The 17,311-nt window shown below is 42.4% G+C and overlaps 1 protein-coding gene across 2 annotated transcripts in view; it reads left to right on the top strand.

The window, feature by feature from the left end:
- The first annotated feature begins 6,150 nt into the window (after positions 1 to 6,150).
- The window catches only part of NECTIN3 (nectin cell adhesion molecule 3), a 61,811-nt gene continuing 50,650 nt past the window's right edge, over positions 6,151 to 17,311 (top strand). Inside the window, exon 1 of one of the 2 annotated variants that reach the window (XM_030957543.1) lies at positions 6,151 to 6,536. In XM_030957543.1, coding sequence (XP_030813403.1) covers positions 6,332 to 6,536 — 205 coding nt within the window. In that variant the 5' untranslated portion in view covers positions 6,151 to 6,331. The remainder of the gene's footprint in view (positions 6,537 to 17,311) is intronic. The other variant, XM_030957552.1, reaches the window with a different exon arrangement.

Below are 17,311 nucleotides of genomic sequence, written 5' to 3'. Positions count from 1 at the left end.
GCCCCTTTGCCACTCAAAGTTTTAAAATACTTGATCTGTGAGATAAAATGTGCTCAAAAATCATTCAGAGACTGAAACCTTCACTTAGTTTCAGGCCAAATCAATTTTTGTTGATACTCAAAAAAGGCAGAACAGAAAATGCAATGTACACAGGCTTCATAAGGTAGAAACCTACAGGTATAACAATGTGACCTTTTATTACTGAACCATGCTATGTTTCAATCCTATGCTGGTTTTTGAATTCACAGAAGTTAAGATGGTTTCAAGAATCAAACATGGATGCAAGCAGCAGGAATACAGCATGTTACTGCAGTCATTTTGTGACTTTACCTTGATGCATCTTTCATACACTACATCTCCACGCTGTATCCCTAAGGCATAGGCAGGCATAACCTTTGGGTTCATGCACTTCACTCACCACACAGTGGAAAACCTGCTTCATTTAATCCACAGAGGAAAAGATGAGGAAAAAGAAAGAACCCAAAGTTTACACCATTTTTAGTACTTAAATCCTTGCCAAGATGTGCTCATTTCTAAGGGTAAGAATAAGCATTCTAAAGGAAAATGAAAAGACCAAGGGAGGAGCAGTTGAGAAGATGAAGAGAGTAAGTCTAAAAAGAAAAAAGAGCAAGCTCCTCCAGGGAATTCTAAACCTGCTTCTACTATCATAATTAAGTGAAGCCAGTGTAACAGTGCAGATACTAAAAATGAATAAATGTTTGCATTAAAATGAATGTTAAAACTCTCTTTTCCTTTTCCTTGAATCAGGAACCAACTTCCTGCTGGGGCTGAGATCATGTCAGTGAATTGGCATAATGAAAATATCACTGCAAAATGTAGGTATGCACTATAAAATTGTGACCTCATTGAGATACATATTTCTTTTTTGGAAGTCATCTTTCTTCTTTTTGGCACTGTAGAAAAGAGGGCTGATTTTGGTTATCTCTAGTTGTGAGAGAGACCTCTGTGAAGATACCAATAATCCTCCTACAGAGCTGGACCATCCCTCCATAATCATCCCTCCTCCGCCACTATACCACAGGTTTCGGATGAAACAGAAAGTCAGGGTCTCTCCCTGGTGCAAGGAAGTCAGCCAGAATGTGGAGGTGTGCTTGGAGGCATTTGACCACTGGAGAGTCCAGTGACAAGGGCAGGGAACTGCCCTATAGGGTTGTCCAACTGGCACCAAGCAGACTGGCAACATCCTCAGCTTCTGGCTAATAGTTTTAGCCAGGGAGCAGCCCCAGAGTGAGTGAATCACTTAGCATTCTCCCTCTGCTGCACCAGATACTCCCCAGCTACAGACCAGGGCATGGTCCTTTGGTTTTCTTCCCCTCTTTCTACCTTCTAACCACACACCTGCTTTTAAAATGTCATAGTACCATAACAAGCCCTCACTCACTTATTCTCTTTTTCTTCTCTTCTCTACCCATTCCCTTCACTTTTCTCCTTCTTGCCTTCCTGTGCTCCTTCTACTCATCTAAGGTATATAATGCTTGTGCCTAGAAAGGTTGTAGTTTTAGAAAAAAAGTATGCAAATCGTGCATCTGTCCAAACAGACATGTATGAATCAAGTAAGTTTTGCATTTATTAGTATAAAATACCACACTTCAATAAAAATGCAAATAAATAAAGAAGAAAGAAAGGCAAGAAAACAAGCATGCAGAAGGAGAGCAAGAGACTACAGTAAAGGGAAGCAGAGCAGAAAGAAAACAGGGAAGCATTGCCTTGCAAATATGCTTCTGAGAGGAACCCTGAAGTTTTCTGTTCTCTTTGTCAATGAGGTAAGTGGAGACAGATCTAACTGGAAAGTCTACCATTTCCTCACCTATTATTTTTTGTCTGCCAGAAATGTATGAGGAATTTACTTAGATGGCTGTGAGTTTTAAATCTCTTGGCTGAGACAACAGGAATCACAGTTGCACTGCAGATTGGATGATACATACTCCTGATCACGGTGTGAAACACAATGCTGGAGAGTGATTATTGTCAGTAACTGCATAACTCTTTTGTGACAAAACGCCTGAGGTCTGGAACTTTTCTGAGATACATCGAGAACTTGACCACTCTGTGAGCAAGAGAACCAATTTTCTAGTTGTACTTTGCAATGCAGAAGGAGTCAGACGCTCATATTTATCCTTAAAGGGATAGTCCTTGATTGAAATAAGATTTAAGTATGTCATCTTTAATAGGATTGGCAAACAGATTTTAAAAATATAATATACCATGCAACTATATGTATATTATTCTTGGCTAAGCTTGTTCATGATTTAAATCAAAGTATTATGATAGATATTTTATGAGGTGACAACACAGATTGGTTTTCATTATACTGTATGCAAAGAGTGGGAAACATAAGGATAATCCATCTCTATAATATATTCCTTATTTTAACCATTTATGCATAACAGACATGATTATAGAGCATCCTTCCCTCAAAAATTTCTCAGTGTATCTAACAGTATTAAAACCACACTCTACTAGTGGTAAGGCAAACTGTGTGCTGTGGGGTGTTGTCTGAGCCCTTCCCAAACACATCCATGGATGATCAGAGCAAGGAGTCCACCACTGGGTCAGGAAATGCATACACATAAATATGCAGACCATGTCCTTTGGTCTTGCTGGCACTGCTGTCAGTCACGCCTGCCTACAGAGATGCTTTTCCATTGCTTTCTAGACACGGAATTGGACAGGCACCTTTCTCCATACAGCACAGAAAACAGCCCCTCAGGCAGCAGTTTTGCTGAGGCACATCCAGAGACAATTAGTCTGACTTCAGCTGGAGGGATGATGCAGAAGCACAACCACCTGTTAGCAAACTCCGTGCAATAACAGGCTAAATACCTCACCCAGCTGGAAGCACATGAAAAAAAGAGGCAGGTTTTGTTTGGGATTGGTTTGGTGCGGTTTTATTTTAAAGGGTCATAACGGGTGGTGGTGTGCAAGCATTGCCAGGGAGGCCCTGGTCCCATCCATTGGAACGGAGGCGAGAGTGTTGAGAAAAGCACATTGTTCTGCAACAAATCTATTTGCCCATTCTCACTGAAATGAATAGCCCTTCATTCCAGCGGGAATTTGTGCCGTCACTTCAAATGTCATGCATATAAATTAATTTCACACTGCTTCAGGACTTTGTTTTCAAACTACCAAAAGGGTTAAGAACTGAGAAGGAAACACTTGCTAAACTTCCCGGTCTAAACTAAGCCTAAGAGATTTTTTTTTTTTTTTGCTTTGGGGGAAGGGCAGGTGGGTGAAGAATGGCCAGAAAGAGAGGGAAATGGGGACTGGAAATAAAGTACAGTCTTTTGTATTTCTACAGCTCAAAGATGCTTTTGAACAGGACTGCTGCCAACTGTGGGAAAGCATCTTTTATGGAAAAAATATGCCAGTGACAATGGATTTACAAGAACTGAGCCAGTGTCCTATATGCAGTTATTCCATATTATGCAAGATTAATTGTTTGGCGCATCATGCCTTCAGGAGTGTTCTAAGCATCAGGGAGCCAAATTTAGACTTGGTATCATGAAGTCAAATTTCCTTTTGTATAACAAACTCCCCAGGATGCCTGATTACAACAGTGCTGAATCTGGCACTGGAAGATGTTACCTACAGACTGGGCACAGTTCTGCTTAAATATGACAAATTGCATTTGCTTCCTTAGCCTGCATGAATTGATGTACATAATTTGGTGCTAGACATTCAAAACATTTTATTTTAAAAAGACTTATTGCTTTTTGTTGTTTTGGAATGAGAAGGAATAAAAATATAGCAGATGGCAATTTGAATATACTTGTCACAAACAGGATTTTAAGGTTGCACTCTCAATTACACTATGGCCTCATTATATTCCCTACCCATCCTAGGAATGCCTTAAACATGGTGTAAATGTAATTATGAAATGTAATTTGTTTTGACTGCTAACTATAAAATGGGATTTATCTGTATAGGACTCACCTATACAGGGAAATGGAATAATTACACCCAATTAAAACATCTACATGGGATGTTACATTAGCAAAACCATAGCAGTATAAATTATTTTGCTACAATTATGCTCATTAGTTTTTCCAGGTAAAAAGGCTCTTATCATAAATAAAAATGGGTCTCTAATGATTAATTCAGTATTATATTTATCCAGGTTTATTGGCACGGGGGAATACATTGGTTACCATGGAATCAAAAGGCAGAGTCTAACAGCAGAATAAAGGACCAGGCATCGAAAGTATCAGCAGAGTGAGAAACTGTCTTTTAAACAAAAAGGTTTGCCATACGAACATGTCTGTGATCCTTTGGACAGCATCCTGTGTACCACCTGAGCGACTCCATGTCCCTACTGCAAATTGGGACAAATACAGTTTTGCACTAGCTGAGGATTAGACTGGCAAAATTACACCAATTTCATAAAACTTTAAGTCCTTTCAGTTATGTTGGTTTTCACAGCAAAATGTTGAGGAATGTCCAACATCCATCATAGCCAGCAATTTGCTTATAGTAACTCTTCGCCTGAATTCTATTTTGTTTCACAGTTACAAATAAATGAGGCCAGTTAATTGGCAAGCAGTGTGGCTGAAGACGGAATGAACATACTATTGTGAGCATCTGATAAACTTCGCCAAATACATCTTTGAGAGAAACCACTCTTTATGTCCACTATTGAAAGAAATCAGCAAATATTTTGGGGAATGTGTGGTACTTATGTGAAACCCACTCACCACAGATGTTTCAGCAGCAAGTATGGTATTTATAGCAATTCAGTTTTTTCCTAGACGTTTTGCAAGGATAGTGCATCCGAAATGAAAAAGAACACCTAGACTGTAAAGAGGCAAGACTCTCAAGCCACTTCTTTTAAGGTTCTGTATTTTGCTGTTGAAAAATCTCAGCTGGGGATACATCTTTTAACGGCATACCCACAAAACTGACGATCAGTGCCGAGATGCAGTAAAGAAACTGCATTTCTCATAAAAGTCACCTTTGATTTTGTGACCTGGTTACAGACTGCTCTAATTCGCAGACAGCCCTTAGCTAGACTCCAGGGACCATGGGCAGAGGCACGACTTCCCTCTTCACCTCGAGCAGCCACTTTGCCCTACCAATACTCGGAGCATTGGTCTCCGCCCGTGGCTGGGGCACCGTCGCTCCCTGCGGGGCGGCTCTGCCCTCGTCGGTGGCAGTTTCCCATTGCAAAGCTATGTGCTGTGCCACAGCCAAGAATCCCTAAAGGCATTAGCGTGACAGAAACGCTGCCTGCTGCCGCCGGACCCCTGCCGGCCCCTCTGCGCGGGCTGCACAGGGCCGTATTTGGTATTCCTCTGTGAACTCTGCACAGGGCTCGCTCTGGTCCCAGATGGTTTCAGACCTTCGGATCCCGCCATCTCTGACGGGCTCGGTACCGCCTCGGAGCCGTGCGCTCCACGCTCCCCAAGTGCCGCCCAGACGCCGGCCCAAGCCCCGTCGGGAAGAGCGGCGGCAACGGAGCCCCTGCCCGGCCCCTCGCTGCCCCGCACAGGGCTCTGCCAAGGGCAGCGTAAGCGACGCGAGGACAACGCCGGGAAAGTTTATTGTTGGCAAAACCAGTGGGCACGTGCTGCACGCCAGCGGCCCCAGTGCGGGGTTCCAGCCCTGCGGCCAGCCGCCTTCGCCGAGGAGGAACCGACCCTCCACGACCATCCGGGGGCGGCTCCGGCCGGATATCCCGGCTCTCGGGAATGCCCTCGCCCGGCATCTGGCAGAGAGAGTGCTGCCGCCGGTCCCCCGCCGCTCCCCGCCTAGGGCAAGCACTACTAGCCGATCCCCAGCCCCTGGGGCAGTGGCCGCCCAGGCCACCCCGGCCCGGCGGCGAGGACGGCAGGAGCCTAAGCGGCGGCGCGAGACCTCATCGCGAGCGCAGAGTCCGGCCGGGCGGGCGCCCCCGACCGCCTCGGGCGGTGGCGGGAGGGGCGGGGCGGGATGTACCAACAGCCCCCCGGGGGAGGACGCCGGTTGATACCAACGGGAACCCCCCCCCCGATACGCGGGGCGCGTCTGCGAGTCCCACAGTGCGGGGCGGGAAAGGCGGGGGCGAGGCGACTAGCCCCGGGGCGGGGGGAAGGGGTGGTGAGGGTCGCGGTAGAGGCGCCTGGCACATGGGTCCCGCCTTCCCTTGCTCCCCCCTCCCTGCGGTGGGTGGTGCGGCCCGTTCTGAGAGGGCGGGAGCGCCGCGCCCCGCCCCGCTCAGTGACACAGGCTCCGTGTGGGGAGGCGCCGGCGGCGCGGGCAGTGGGGCCGGGTGGGACTGACCGGGCGGGACTGACCGGGCGTCGTAGCGGCGGCGACTGCGAGCCGAGCCCGGAGCATGGCAGGGGCTGGAGCCGCTGCGGAGGCTGCTGCTGGTTTCTCTCCTTCGCCGCCTCCTCCCGCCCGCCGGGGACTTTTCCTAGCGGCTGGTGGCGGTGCCTCCCCCCGGTGGTGGCAGCGGCGGCGGCGGCTGCTGCGTTTGGCGGTGCCTCCCGGGCCAGGGCTGGGGCTCCTGGGGCTGGTTTTCTCTCGTTTCTGCTGCAGTAAGTGGAACTTTTCCCCTTGGCGGACGGGCGAGGGGGCGGGTAGAGGAAGAGGAGGAGAGAAACCCGAGCCCCGGCAGCGCCGGGGAACGCGGCCGAGTTGAGGGAAACTTTGTCTGGCGCCCGGCGGCGGGGGCCGCCGGCCGCCCTGCGCGGGGGGAACCGGGCAGGACGTGGCTGGGATGGTGAGGGAGGGAAGTATGAGAGGCGGATCCGAACCGTAGCCAGCACCGCCGAGACCTGTGGACTCTTTCTTCGGGAACATCCGCTGCGACCGCAGTCGAGAGAGCGGGTGTCCCGGGATGCCAAGTATCCCTGGCAGTTGGGCTGAGGTGGCAGCGGCCCGGGTGGGGCAGCAGGGGAAGTTTATTCTCCTGCTGGGGCTTCCCCCGGCGGATGGCAGGTTATCCGCTGTAATTCCCGTCCTGAGCGGGAGTTCGCTTATTTGCGGGAATTCACGGGCGCTTCCCCCCCACCTCCTTATTTCCCATCCCGTAGGAAGGACAGAAGGCTCTTGGTGTTTTATCCGGGTGAGCCTGGGGGGAGGAATAGTACGCGCTTTGCCTCAGGAGGCGTGGGCTCGTGTCGTTGTTCCCTCTCACTGAGGGTGAAACCCGTGCTGGTTTCGATATTGGGTCGCTCGCCGCTGCTGCTGAGGTGGGATCGGGTGCTCTACATCACCCGCATCCTGAGCAGCTGCTGCCGGGGACACTGCGGTGCGGGCCCCGCCGGGCTTGGCGTGACCGCCCGCAGGAAAATGCCATCACCAACCCACTCCCCCCCCCCCGTTCATCTTCCTGTGGGGAACAAACAAGCAACGTAGCAGTTGGAAACTGAGCAGGAATTTGTTTATTTATTTATTTATAATGTACTGCATGCGGTGTAGTGTTATTTTTTTTACAGCAGTGGAAGATGAGAGGGGATAAAGGTAGTCTTCGCAAGAGCAAATCGAAAACCCTCATTCTGCCGTTGTGTTCCCAATGTAAGGGAATAGTTGGCAAGGATATTTTGTTATAGGAGACGCTGTGTCCCTTCCCTCTTTAATGAAGGAGGAAGAAGTTAGGGGAGGTAGTCTCTGGAGGTTCATGTGATAAAAATACCCAGGAACGAGCAAGCCATGCCGCCGTAAAACACTTTTGTAGTATCTGAGAAATACTTTCTCCGGGAGGGAGTTGAGGCGCTATAGGATTGTGCTGGTGCATGTAGTAGTCTCCCCCCTCTGGCAATGATGTAGCTTTCAAAAAAGGTGATTGTTACTAAGTTTGTAAATATCGAGAAGGCATCACGTTTCAAACTTAAAGGCTTAAAGACTTAGTTTTCATATGATTGGCAAACTTTTTGCACTAGCACTTTTCTCCCCTCCCTTTTGTTCAGTGTTATTTCTGCTTTTTTGCAAGTATAAAAGTGAAGTTGTAGACTTGACATGACCTTGACAAGCTATTTTTACATCTAAATGTGAAGTTAATAGTAACAATGAAGCTAAGAGCATCCGTGCCTAGTGTCATACAGCAACTCAACCATTTTAGTCTTGATAAGTGTAATTCAGGTTGTCAGTCTTCCCAGATTCTTTTTTTTTTTGCATAAGTGATAACTCTTCGGAACTTCAGCCACAAGTGGCAATGTTGTGTTGAAATAATTCTGTTCTTCGAGTACAAAGTTTTGAAGTATAATCTCTGGGTAAAAGGGAAAACTTGAAAAACTGTTACAGACTTTTGGACTTGGAGGTAAGCAGCCGGGGAAGAGGTTTTTTTGTCAATATCTTAGATTTTAGTTTTCACCTTTAAATTTCCCACAGTTGTTTTCATTGTGTTTGTAACTGTAACATGTGACTATGAAGGAAAAATATGAATACCGTGCTCTTAAAAGTGCTCTTAAATATATTTTGAGCATGTTTACATGTTGATGGTACCCCAAACTACTTATTACTTTTGGTTGCCTTTTTTCCTGCTACTCAGCTAATTCTGATAATGGTAGCAAAAGAAAGATTTGAAAATGCTGGCGTAAATGATCCCAATCCTAGTAGAATAAAGTCACTGCAAAACCAAATAAATTTTTATCTGGTCATTTCGATTGACAGTTTGAAATGATTTATTTGAGCTATAATTCCTCAGAGAAATATTGCCAAAAACATCTCAACATTCACACCAAAAAACTGATGGGAGAAAGAGAAAATATATCAGGAATCTGAAATAGCAGCTTTTCTATTTTTGAGTAAATATAGACCTGCTTTAATAAATGCTGCTTCTTTTATGAAAGTAAGACTACTGGCTTCAGGTTATACGTACAAGTACTTCTTCCACTTCCCTGTCAAACAGTGCATGATGCCACGAAGTGCGTACTATACTTACGTGATCAAAGTAGTGTAACCTTGAACTAGGGGACATGTATGGCATCCATAGAAGCATCATCATAGCCTTTAATCTATAAAGTAACTTATTTTGCATTGCAGCAAATGCTTTTCAGCTACGCTGTAAGTGAGGACTTGTGTGCCACTAAATAACAAATTCCTCATAATTCCTGTGTCTCATTTGTTTGCACACAGTGAAAAATTTTCTGCAAAATTTTTTTTAAATGTAAGCTTGAATTAAAAATAAGCAGAACTGTAAAGTGAGGTGAATAGAAGGATGTTCAAGATGCATTTTTCAGGTATTTTGTTGAAGAAATATTTTTTTTTTCAATTTAAGTTGCTGGTTATGTTAAGCTTCTCAGTAAGACTAGACAAAGAAGTATACATATGTCTTCTAAGATCCCAATGAATTTTTTTTCTTACAGGAGCCTGGAATGCAGAACTCCAGACTGGCAGTAGAGCTGGAAGGATTGGGTTATAAAGGTGTAGATAATATATGAGTGCAGTGTACCATAGACAAAAATAATTTTGAAAAAAGAAAATCTGCAAGTAATTATTGATGAGGACAATCTGGCTAGAAACATTTTTACTAATTTTTCAGGTGAAGTCATGGCAAATTCGAATGTCAAGCAAAGCTGGTTACCACCTTGGAAATGGGAAGGTGTAGTAGAGTTATCAGCAAGACAACAGAATGTGGTTTTTCCTCATTTTATGTTAATAGTTAAGAAATCTGCATATAAATATGCATTTATTTTTTGAAAATAGTATGGAAATGAATGCTTGTTTGAACAGGTGTTTGGTGAAGCAGTACAACAGCAGTGAAAGAAGGAATAGGAATGCTGTAGAAGGTATTTGAAAAGTTGGAATGAAATAGTGGTGAACCACGTAGTAGGTTGGGCAGTGTATGAAGCTGCTGTGTGAAGAAACAGAGCAGCTGCACTGGTAAGAACAACAGATAGGAGAGTTTAAATCTGGATTGTTTGATAATTAACAAAAAGTTTTTTTAATGTTGCCAGAAGTTTGTCCAGACTGTACTTGAGGATAACTCATTAGAATATGAGGTGTGATCTTTTGAAAGAATTCTTAGCTGTTTCATTGTGGTACATCTGTTATTTTTCCATGTTACTGTTACACTGTGATGCTTTTGGTGTGCAAGAACTCTCATTTATATATAGAAATGAAGTACAATGTTATTTGAGTTAGGATCTGAACACCTGGAGTATCGTAAAAGAATTGTAATGGTTGTTTAGCCACTTGTGCTACATAACAGTTGAACAGTTACTTGATTTAAACAGTGTTTCTCTCTTGCCTTCTTAAACAACTTAATTTTATGTCATGGGATATGCATACTCTTTGATAGTGGAAATAAAAGTAGGTCTAGCAGGATTTACTTTTTGTGAGATAGAGAGTCAAGTATCCTGTTTAGAAATGTGGTCAAATCTAGCTTGTTTTCTTTCTGATCCCTTTTATGTAGTATTGCTGACAGGGTGATATTGAGAAACAAAGGACTATTCTGTAGCAGGAGAAGCAAAAATATGTAAACTTTATAGACTACTTGTACCAGTTGATAACCCTTCAGGTGCTGGTAGTAGAGCTTTTAAGGTAGGTACAATCTGATGTAGATTGCATCTGATGTGAGAAGGGAAAAGGAGTTGGGAGTGTGTTGCTGTAGAAAGCAGTGTCTGGGGCTAGTGAGTGGAGCATTTGTGGAGCTCAAAGGAAAAATAAGTTGGAAACTCTAGAATCAAAAGTTTGAATTTTAATTTTTAGAAACCAAATCCAGAGTGAATGAAATTAAGGTAAGAGAAAAATAAAATCTGGTACACAGAAGATAATCTTGCTAAGTGCCAGCTACCTGCAGTGCTGTTGGTAAATGTCATTTTTTAGTGTTGGTTATCTGTTGAAGAGCAATAACTTAGCATCTGCTGTTACACCAACCTGTGGCTGTGGAGGTGGCCTGCCCTGCTGCTGTGTGGCTGAATTCAGCTTTGTCCAAACAGCTCTTTATCAGAAGGTACAGTTGCAGACTGCTTGGATATGTGTGCCAGGAAGTGAGAGTGCTGAGATTGTGTGTGTTGTCTGCTTGCTCTGGAGCCCCTGTACACTGCCACTTAAACGTGGCTCTGTGATGACTGATTACTTTGCTGTTTGTGTTTGTACCTCAAGCTTGTTTCCAGCTTGGAATGAATGTGTTCTATTGGATGAGAATTATTGGAACTTTGGTTTTTTTACCCTGATGACTTCTGCTTTGATTGGTATGTGGATTGTTATGCAGAAATTTCTGTCAGGAATTTTCTAAGGCAGCTGATAGTTGGAAGTGAGTGACCATATTTGCTAAGTGAAAAATAGGTATAGGTGCAATTATTTGATTATTATTACTTTGTTATGCCCCATGTTCTTGGATTTTGTGGTTGTTAGAAGTGGAGGTATTTTGGTAGGGTTAACCTGTCTAAAACAAGATTTTTGAGCAGTACTTATTTGGAGGCTAGTTGTATTCCATGCCTCAAAGTTCATAGGTGTCTGAAATGCAGTGATGTATTTTTATTGAGAGGATGGAGATGATGAATTTTTGATTAGGCATAAAATAGGTTGATCAAGCTTTCTTGTTAAAGGGATCATTAGTATTATTCTTCTGGTTAGAAAGCAGAAGGATTGCCTAGAAAATAGTATCATCTGAGTATGGGGAGAAATCACAAGAAAAGCTGAGAAAGAAAAGGTGGGAATAGCTGAATGTGGAAAAAATGCAAGGAGATATATGAGAAGCAAATAAAGAGTGACTTGTGCAGTAAAGGATGTGTCAGGGGAAATAATTACTGTGTTTCTGTCTGGGTCATGGGGACAGATGGTAAAGCTGTTGGGTGAAAGCTTGTCTTACTCCGCTGGGTGTCCTGGATGGTGAAGGTGTAAAACACTGTGTTAAAAGCAGGTGGAGGTGTGTATGAGTGAGGCTTCTGAGGAGGCTCATGGACAATATTTGCATTCATTTGATTCTAAAAAAGGTGGCCCATGGTTGCTTAGTACATAAGCTGGTGATGAAGAGCTTCGAGGTGTAGCACAACTTCCAAGTCATGGTGAAAACACCAAACCCACTTTTTTGGTGTTATCCCATACATGAATGCTTCAGAAGTTACTTTTCAGGTAATTAACTTTCAGACTTTGGACTGTTTCAACTGTGAACCCAAAAATTTGCCTTTCTGTCCATAAGTTAGCAATAGAAGAAAATTAGCAGCAGAAATGAAAAAAAAACCTTTAATGTCTTAAAGCTTCTGTTGATGTTCTCTATCCTTTTACCTTGGTTTTTCCAAGTGTATGGGAAGGTAAAGGTAGATAAAGTTTAGCATGTTATCAAGAAGGTGACTTTTAGTTCAGGTGTTGAAAAGCAGTAACAAGCTTCCAGACAATCCTCTTTTATCATAGCTGCATACTTTTATTCAGTATTTCTGCTTCTTTTCAGTTGTTTTTCAAGTAGTGTGCAGGAGTAAGAGCAGTTTTAATTTTTTAATAGCGTAAAATATCATCCATCTTATTCTCAGTGTGAAGGCTAGTTGAGTGTAACTCTTGAATTGACAGGAATACTGAGATTATCTGCAAGCAGTAGACAGCTCTTGCCCATTTCCCTTCCCCGACCCCCTTCCCACATCAGATTTTCATTATGTGGCATTTAAGATAACGTTATATGTCTACAGGGATTCATTGTTTTCTCCTTTTCTGTTAGTCAAGGTTCGTATAACATGATAGCTCTTAAACTAGTTCTGGGATTAGTTTGTACAGAGCTGAATGTTCTTTTGAAAGTGACTGTTGTTTTGAATACTTCAGTGTAATGCAGTGGCATGTGCAAAATTGAATTTGAGTTATTCAAATGGAAATCTCCTGCTAAAGGTGAATAAAGACTAGTCAAGCAGGCCTCCATAATGTGTACCAATGAGTGGAAAAAACCAACTAAGCTAGTTTGATGAATTTATTGGTTACTTTTGGATTTGTTATTTTTGTTGGCCCCTCAGTTAGAAGACTACAGATTAGTGTTGGATTTAACATTTTCGTACTCCTGTATTATGTGGGCATTCTTTGTCTACTTCTGTTGCTTTTTTTACTTGAAATACCACCCAGCCATGCTGCATGTGGTGTATTTGTATAAGCTGAAAACTAATTATTGCTGGGACAAGCATAACCAAAAACAACCTATTGGATGAAGAGATGGTGGAGAAAGGATATGAAGGAGTTGACATGTTCAAGATGGGTAACTTAATTTCTTTTCAGTGTAATTTGGTAGAAGAATAGTAACTTTAGTCACGTAAAAGTTAAATAACATCAAATACCAAGTAACTTCTTCATAGCAACAGATTAACTAAGGGAGTAAGACTTCTGACTCATATATACCTTGGGGGTAATTTCTTTCCCCAAAGTAATTTAATTTCTCCAATATTGACTATTGACCGTTGCCACAATGAATAACTAACTCTGCTAAGGATGATTGCTAACATTTGGAGAAGAGAAGTCAAGAGCTGTTAAGCTTAATATGATTTTTTAATATATTTGTAAAGATTGCATTATAAGAATCCGCTTGTCAACCCTTCATCAATGCTGCTGTTCCTGTGTTTTAAATGCTTCAATGCACTTTTGATTTCAACAGATAAACTTTCTTGAAACAGAAGTAATGTTATTATGACTTCATTAAGGCACTGTACCATTCAAAAAAGACACTGTAGTGCTAAAGTAATCAACTATGAGAAATTGATGGTTGTGACCATACTGTGAATCACTTTTTGGGAAATTTAAATGCATCCTGTTGGAAGTTTCAGTGTGTTACTGGTAGCTGAGGTAGCATAAAATAATCTGCCTCTGGTAACTAGCAAGTATAATATAGCCATTTATCCAGGATAGGATCTATAGGAAGAAGCATACTAAGTTCTGTGTAGCTGTCTGAGGTATCCCAGGTAGTTTAGGTTTCTGCATGTGGCTTATATGTTCTACTTCCAGTCTTTAAAGTCCCTTCCAACCCAAACCATTCTGTGATTCTATATATAGAATATATATATACATATAGTATATCTATAGTGTATATATATATATAGTATAACACAACTGTTAAGTTCAACAGTTGTAAGTAATAAGGTTTTTTACTATAACCAGATTATCACAATTGATGTATCAGTGTTTCTGCCTGAATATTTAATAACTTAAACTACCTCCTGATAAATCAGAATGTAATCTTTTGTGGAGAAACAGATTTGTGTAGGCTTTATGGAAAATCTTAAAATGATTCAGCAGTATTCTACCTTATAGAAAGAGGTGAGGACTGTGTGACTCTACAGAATTGTTAGCGAAAGTTCTTTTTGTGATGAATCTCCAGAGCTACTCTACAGCTGCGTATTCTGAGTCTCAAGAGACATGGCTTAGGTGTAATAAGTTAATGTGGCTACAGATAGGTGAAAACTGAAGTGAAGTGAGGAAGAGCAGTTTTGATAGTGTATCCACAGTCTGAGACTGCTGTGAAAAGAGGTCCTGAATTGATTGCTGTATGTACATGGGAGAAGATACTGGGCAAAAGAATAGTGAGTGTTATTAACCTTAAGGAGCTTTTAATAGGATTTTGTAATATTTCCTTGTAGCTAAACTGGTGAGATATGTTTTGGGAAGGGGATTATTAGATGGGGGAAAATTTTTGTGTTCTGCTGAACTCAGAAGGTTCTGAGTCCCTCTGGAGGCTGGTCACTGGTGGCACCAGTGCAGGGGCAGTTCAGCTGCATTCTGACCTCTCTTCTGGGTTGTAAGGCACTTCAAGCAAGTTTATGGATATGTGGATGACTATGAGGGTCAATTGTCTGCTGAAAACTGGGGTTAATTGAGTGGGATGTCCACAGGTCAGAAATAACTGTTGGAAACCTTGTGAAATTCAAAAGCAGATCTGTCTTGGGGGGGTGACCCCATGCAGCAGCAGAGATGTCGTGCAGACTGGTATCAGGTGCCTTTACAAGAAAGTTCATAAAGGTCCTTGTGGGACAGTATGTGCCTTAGTCGTGCAGAAGGTAAAGAGCACACTGGGCATGCTCAACCAGTTCAATGAAGCAATTTGGACATCTACTATTTGGAGCTTGTGAGACTACATCAAAAGTACAGTGCACAGTTTTGTGCTCCCAAATGTGCAGCAGGTGCAGAGGTGAAAGGCCACTAGTGTAGGGAGTCACCACATGATGTATGAAGAGGGCTCGAGAAGCGGGTTTGTTCAGCTTTGAGAAATGTCTGAAGTGGGGCACCCTAATTGCTGCTGGCACTGTTTAATAGGCAGTGAGAGGAAAACAATGACAGACTCTCCTTAGCTATGCAAAGGGAAAGGATAAGAGGCAGCAGACACAGGCTACAACAAGGGGAGTCACTATAATGTGTTAGCAGTATGTTTTCCCACACAGACAATGAAGCGCTGAAATAGGTTGTGGAATCTCTGTCCCTGAAAATATTCAGAACCTGACTATGATATGACCCCTGAGCAATTTGATCTGACTTCAAAGTTGGCCCTTTCAGTTGCGAATGGGATTGGATAACTTCCAGAAGTCCCTTTCAGTCTAAATGAAGCCCCTAGTGTGCATGGGCAGGCATGAGCTAGTATACTATATTTGCTAGCCCTGGAAGGAAAGTAGAAGAAGTTGGAAGTCTTCTATTTAGATTAAAATGTCAAAGTAAAGTCTGAAACAAGTTTTTCCTATAAATCAATTTGACTGCTAAAAATTTACTTCAAAATTGGATCCCATTGTTACTTCCTAATGTAAGTTATGTATGTTAGAGAATTTGTTAAATAAAGATCTGGCTACATCTTTTCTGTTATTTCAATAAGTAGCCAGTAAGAACAATCCTGTACAGCACAGAGCTGGGGGACAGTGTGAGACATACTGAAAATGTAGCTTAGCAGTAAATTGAGCAGCTATTAAACAGCATTCCCTAGGCTTACTGTTGTGATGCAGTTCCTGGACAAAAAGGGGTTAACTTTCTGGAATTGCCTGCATTGAGCTGGCCTTAAGAGCTAAAAAAAAGCCAGCAGTGTCAGCAATGCAGGGGGCAGCAGCCATCCCATAACTTTGTAATGTAACTGGTAACTCATCAGATTTTTTATGGATAGCTGAGATTTGCTGCTCCTGACAAAATAAGTTTGTTCTATATTTCATTGTATAACCACAGTTGTTCGATATTAGCAGACAACACTAAAGCTTTACAGGTAATTGAAAATGTGAAGTTAATATTTAGCTGTCCTTCTGAAATTGTTTGAGGCTTTGCAACATTACATAGTGCAAAGTACATCCTCCCTTTTTACATAGTGCAAAGTACAACCTCCCTTCTCTTCCTGCAGACCTCAGTTCTCCCCAGAGTAGGTGATGTGTGGAAAGACAACATAGAAAAAGTCAAGGAGTGGTCTACTTGAGGCAATCAGGGCTGTCCTAGGGATTGAAGGTCTTGTTCCTTCTGCTAGGATGTCACACAGATCAGTGTGTGTGTGACACACAGTGCATCAGTGTTCCTGACCAGTTTCTAATGGCTTTCTGGTTTCAGTGCAGGAAGTACAGTGCAGGGGACAGGAAATGCTGCATGTTTACAACTGTTATTGAATGTTACTGAATGCTTAGAATTTCATATACTACTTACTAATTTCAGAAAAGCCAAAACAGAAACTCCCCAGTACCCAAACTCCTGATAAGAGTGTTTATTTGAAGCAATTCAGAAACATTACTTGTACAGAAGTGTTTGGTAGTTATGTGGACCATGTACTCTCATACCACTAAAAGCAGTGGGCAGTCTTTGATTCTGCTGTGTCCCTTTCTCCAGTTAAAGTTGAAGAAATATTCAGTTCTGCATGACTTGAACTTTTACTTTGTTGTTCCTACATAAAAGTAATATTCTACTAAAGACAAAGATGTTAATACAACAGTATTTTTTCATTTGCCTTGTTTTCCCCAGAATGGCTGAAATGTTCTAGATAGTTGGTTTTGTGGCGATTTGTTTAAGTTATCCCGAGTCAGGAGGTTTGTGCCTAAAACTTCTTGGTTAGGTTAGGAGTTTCATAGACCTTGCTTGTTAGTATGGCACACCTCTAAATGTTGATAGTTTTGCCTTGTCAAAACCAGCCAGCATTTCTGGTGGTATCTGTCAGAGTTAATTGGGGTTTTTTTGTTGATTTTGTTAAACTGCATTGTGTTTATACTGGATGAACTAAGACAAAGGAAAACAACCTGTGTACTCTGACTTCATTGGCTTCATTCATCTAACTGCGCAGTTCAGAAATCCTCCTTTCCACCCTTACCTTTGAGTAGGTAAAATATGGCATAGTCCTAGGACATGTAGCTTGAATTTGATCACGTTTTTGTTAGACCTTATGTCTGAACATTAAGTTGAACAGTAATTGTGAATTTCAGAAATTGGCAGTTAATTTCTCTTCCTCTCA

The sequence above is a fragment of the Camarhynchus parvulus genome, chromosome 1, assembly GCF_901933205.1.
Source record: "Camarhynchus parvulus chromosome 1, STF_HiC, whole genome shotgun sequence".
Lineage (NCBI taxonomy): Eukaryota > Metazoa > Chordata > Aves > Passeriformes > Thraupidae > Camarhynchus > Camarhynchus parvulus.
This window is presented reverse-complemented; position numbering and strand designations above follow the sequence as displayed.